Source organism: Triticum urartu, unplaced genomic scaffold (genome assembly GCF_003073215.2).
Source record: "Triticum urartu cultivar G1812 unplaced genomic scaffold, Tu2.1 TuUngrouped_contig_6668, whole genome shotgun sequence".
Classification (NCBI taxonomy): Eukaryota; Viridiplantae; Streptophyta; class Magnoliopsida; order Poales; family Poaceae; genus Triticum; species Triticum urartu.
Window position 1 is genome coordinate 1 of NW_024117448.1, and position 5,322 is coordinate 5,322.

The following is a 5,322-nucleotide window of genomic DNA, read 5'->3' on the forward strand; positions in this document are numbered from 1 at the left end:
AATCTGAATGTTATTAAGGAGGTCAAGGATTTCCTATCTCGTTGTTTTGAGATGAAGGATTTAGGAGTGGCTGATGTCATTCTGAACATCAAGTTGTTGAGAGACGATGATGGTGGGATCACATTGCTTCAATCTCACTATGTGGAAAAGATCTTGAGTCACTTTGGCTGCAGTGACTGCAAGCCCTCTCCAACACCATATGATGTTAGTGTGTTGCTTCGAAAGAATCGAAGAATTGCTAGAGACCAATTTAAGTATTCTCAGATCATTGGCTCGCTTATGTACTTAGCAAGTGCTACAAGACCTGACATCTCTTTTGCTGTTAGCAAACTGAGTCGGTTTGTTTCAAAACTAGGAGATGTGCATTGGAAAGCTCTAGAGAGAGTTTTGCGTTATTTGAAAGGCACTGCGAATTATGGAATTGACTACACCGGGCATCCAAAGGTGCTTGAAGGATATAGTGACTCAAACTGGATCTCAGATGCTGATGAGATAAAGGCCACGAGCGGTTATATATTCACTCATGGAGGTGGCGCTGTTTCTTGGAAGTCTTGCAAGTATACCATCTTAACGAGGTCAACAATGGAAGCAGAACTCACAGCACTAGATACAGCTACGATCGAAGCAGATTGGCTTCGCCGGCTCTTGAATGACTTGCCGGTTGTTGAGAAACATGTACTGGGTATCCTTATGAACCGCGACAATCAAATTATGATCACGAAAGTGAGCAGCTCAAAGGATAACATGAAGTCATCAAAACACGTTCAGAGAAGGTTAAAGTCTGTCAGGAAAATGAGAAACTCCGAAGTTATTGCATTGGATTATATCCAAACTTCTAAAAATCTGGCAGATCCTTTTACTATGGGTTTATCACGTAATGTGATTGATAATGCATCGAGGGAGATGGGTATGAGACCCACAATATGAGTTGTTCACAGTGGTAACATATTCTTTGTGATCGGAGATCCCGTGAATTAGATGGGAAAGACAAGTTGTTGATCAACTGAGAGGAGAGTATCCTTACTATTAATAATACCACTCCATGAAGATGCAATACTCTCCTAATCTGCATGGTAGGTTGATGTATATCTTAATGTGTTCTAAGTGGCTCATTTAAGCAGAGATGTTGTCCTGCAGAACATCTTTTGAAGAACACACCTATATGAGTCTGATCGTCAAACGTCGCAATCTATGAGAGTAGGGTTCTCTCTAGTAAACTCATGAAAGGTCACGGGACGCATAAGCTCCATCCACGGGGAAGACCCACGGTAGCCTAGTATCGGTCAAGGCTTTATGTGAAGCTAGATTCGCAGAAAACTTGCAGTTCAAGGCCCAGTCCACTGTTCAAGTTGCTTACTAGTGTAGGATAGAGTTCTATGTGGAAGTTCAACTTAACAGTATCCACTGCAGTACCGGTATATAAAACAATGTTTTGGAACCAAAGGCAAATTCTGTGTGCCTCTGGGATCTGGTGGGGGATTGCTGGAATTTTGTCTAGTTTGGGCCTAGCCCAATAGCAGTTTCAGAAATTCCTAATAAATCTTAGAGGCTCACGCAGCCCATTCATGCAAGGCAAGAGGTGGAAATAAAGTTTAGTCCCACATTGCTAGTTTAGTGGGAGTTGGACCTCTTTATAAGGGAGGTTCTTTCCCCACTTGTATGAGCATGAGAACAAGAGGGACATCCACGCGTGCTCCTCCTCCGCCGCCCGCCTCGCCACGACGCGACGCGACGCGACGCGGGTTGCGGGAATGAGCCGAGCCGATGTCTAAATTTTTGCCACGCACGACGGGTATACAAAAGGTCACGCGGGGAAGCTGAAACGTTTTTCTGTAGTGGACACTGAATCCGAACGGCTCGCCTCTTCGGCTGAAGTCTGTTCGCTTCGTCTCCCTCTGTTGCTTCACCTCCCGTCGCACCCTGTTCGCCTCCTTCTCCTGTGCCTATATAGGAGAGGCCGCTCCTCTCCAGAGAGACACACCAGAAAATCCTCATCCTCTCGCCACAAAATTCCTGAGCACTGAGCTATTGCTACGATCTTCCCCATCCCGGCTTGCGGCGTGCACCGCAGGTCAGAACAGTAGGCCTCCGAAACCGCACCTTTTGAGTCCTGTACGGGAGAAGGGTGATAAGGTTTTTGGGGAGCGCTTCGCGCGACTACTGACTTCTTCGTCACGGATGCTCCGGACTCCGACGACTACTTCCCCAACGACGACTTCTTCCCCGACGTCGACAACCTCCTCGACGACATGGCTGGCGAGGACACCGCCCCCAAGTCCAGCGCTTCTGCTGCTGCTGTCCCGTACGTGTTCTTCCTCTTTCTATTAGAGGTCATGCTTCAGTTCCTTGTTCTAGTGTTTGCCCTAGATATGTTAGACTCTGTTTCATATATGCAACTTGCTATACTGTCTGCTCTAGATGTGTTTAGTCACGGTTCATATATAAAGATATTGTTTACCTTCTCTTATATAAATCGCATGACTTGCTTTATCACTGTCATACTAGTCATGCTTTATCTAGTATTTATGTTAATAAAATCATTCGGTAAATTGCTCATATTTCCAACATGTCTCCGATAGGCAATTGAACGACATATGTGGTAAAGTAGAGATCTTGGGTCTAATGCATGTATTTTTGCCTCGACAGGGATTTGAACCGATTGAGTTATCATCCTCATTAGGACATTTGGGGCGTGCGTGTGTGTGTGTGTGTGGGGGGGGGGGGGGGGGGGGGGGTCATTTTGCCGAGTTCCTTTGACATGGTTCTCTTGACGTGCCCGACTTCGCTCATTGTTTTGAGGTAAGCATAAAAGAGTGGTTCGTTAAGAGAAAGAAAGGGACCAAAGAGGGGATAGCTTTGGGACCTCACACCAACTGCTACATGGGGTGCCTTTTGTGCACTGTTTGACAAGGATAAACATCCTCAAACACGCGATGGGATGTTTTTTTTTTAGTATTTATTAGTACTATTTTCCATTTTCCTGCCCATCAATAACCGTGTGCCGATGTCCACAATCAGTATGCCCTTTGCATGAGAGAAAGGAAAAGACGTCCGCAAGAGAGGGGGAAAACCGCGCCAATTTGAATTAGCGAAATCATTTATTCAAATTTCATTACAACGTAAAGCACATGTCGTGTTGATTATTTCAATACATATAGTGTGGTATGCCATCACACCGTGAAAGAGAGATGACTAAAAAGAGAAAGTCCATTCAGCCTCCGAACTTGGCTTTGTAGTCCTGCCACAGCTGCTGCACGTTCTTGCCGAGAATCTGCGCGAAGAAGTCGTCGCTGTACCCGCTCTTCATCTTGGCGTTGAGCTGCGCGACGAACCCGGGCTTGAGCGAGTCGCAGTAGTCGAGGAACCTCGCCGTGATGTCGTATCCCTCGTCCCACCGGCTGCCGCTCCCCTGCGGCCTCCAGTGCCCGGGCGCGAGCCCGGCCTTGAGCCGCACGTAGTCGGCGATCCCCTCGATGAGCCCGCCGTTGGCCGCGCCCTGCCCGTTCCACTGCCACACGTGCCTCGCCTCGTGGTACAGCACGCCGGTCCCCTCCTTCTTGACGTCGCCGGAGGTGTAGCCGCCGACGTAGCTGGCGCTGAGGTGGATGCCGTTGCCGCTGGGGAAGGCGACGCCGTCGATGTCCTCCACGACGAGGGTGACGGCGTCGACAGGCTTGCGGTCGGCAGCGGCGCGCTGGTTGAAGGTGCTCCAGATGAAGGTGGAGGCGTCGGAGAGGACCTGCTTTGAGTACGCGAGGCCGACAGCGTTGTCGAAGCGCTTGCCGCCGGCGGTGCCCGACGCCGTGTTCGACGCGTCGAACGTCACGGCCCGGGCCATCGCGGCCATGGTCACCAGGAGGAAGAAGGCTACCTGAAGCTTCATTTTAGGTGGATGTTTGCAGCTATCGGTGTGGGTGTGATTTTGCTGCCTGTGGTAGTGGCTATATATAGTACCCAAATCGGGTGCTGATGGTAGTATACGTGTTAGGTTGAGTCAAAAGCATTGACTGGTACTTCGTCTGCTTTGGTGGTCGCCATCTCTGCATAAATGTGATGCAAGAAAGTTCGAAGGGACACCATGTCTCCATATGAAAAAGTCACGTATTTGTCTCCTGATTTCACTATACGCCTTATCTTTCTTTATCGGTCAGATCAACGTGTATCAATAATGGCCAAGCATCCAAATCTAGTTGCTAGAAAGTATTTTCTTAGAGCAACTAGTATAGCAGAGTTGGCATAATTTGAATCACTACAAAATGCTATGCAGGCGATCACAGGCTTTGACAAAGTTAGAAATTCTCCAAAAGATGAACTTGCATAAATTCCGTGCAAGTAGGACCTGTCGGTCGTGCTTATTTTCCACCGATATGCCTGATTTAGAAGAAATTTGATTCATACAACACATTCAGAGGCATCAAATTCATTCTATAAATAGGGTTGGAAAATTAATTGCACTATGACTAACATTCATAGAACAACTAACTGATTTAACTAATGTGTAGCCCAATACTAACTACTTGCCGCTACCACGGTGGCAACGGGGAATGTGACATTCGACACTGCAATCTCGTGGAAACGCGCCTCTACGGCCTCAGTGTAGACCGACCATGTGCGGACAACGGCATTGCTGGCCTCGATGGCCGGGAAATGGGGCACAACGGCCTCATTGCACACCGGCCATGCCTTGGTGACGGCGGCAGCGGGCATAGGGTGGGCGCTGATCCAAAATCCGCCGCTCCCTTTTCGTGCCCCCCTTTCGACCTTTCTCCATGGCAATGTCGTACGAGGCCCAAAGTGGGGCTAGTTCATCTAGCTGCTCTTGCTATTGCTCCTCCTTATCCCAAAGATGAGGGGATGCTCCTTCTGTTGCGCCATTGACGAGGAGGTGGTGTATTGGAGGTGGCGAGAGAGTGGCGGGGAGGGGATTGCATAAGGGAGAGAGGGGCGGGCGTTGGCCGTTTGTAGGCCGACGAAGACACCTTTAAGGGAGGCGCTAGGGAGGCGGCAAGCGGCAGGCGACCATCAAGTAGTGTGCTTCCCGATGAGAAACGTGGCCTACTCACACGCCTCCTTCTGGATTGCTCACCGCATCCTGGCCTCACAAGCAAGCAAGATGATATGATGTCATGTGGTGACCATTCGAATGGCCGCCACGAAAATCCGAGGGAGTGGGCGCACCATTTAATGGTCGAGTGGTTGACGATCACGTCTCCCCCCTCGCCCCCGGTGTGTGGAAGGTCGTGCTGCTTGAAATCCTTACTGTGGCGCAAGGAGACAAAAAAAGATGAAACTTCAAAAGATGGAACTTCCTTCCCACACTGG

At 49.1% G+C, this 5,322-nt stretch overlaps 1 protein-coding gene across 1 annotated transcript; it reads right to left on the reverse strand.

The window, feature by feature from the left end:
* Nucleotides 1-3,079: 3,079 nt before the first annotated feature.
* LOC125530936 lies at nt 3,080-3,918 on the reverse strand (the record flags this gene model as incomplete). Its single annotated transcript, XM_048695351.1, is given in 1 exon segment — nt 3,080-3,918. A coding segment is annotated over 1 exon segment (707 nt), but the record flags the coding sequence as incomplete, so codon positions are not given.
* Between the last annotated feature and the right edge of the window lie 1,404 nt (nt 3,919-5,322).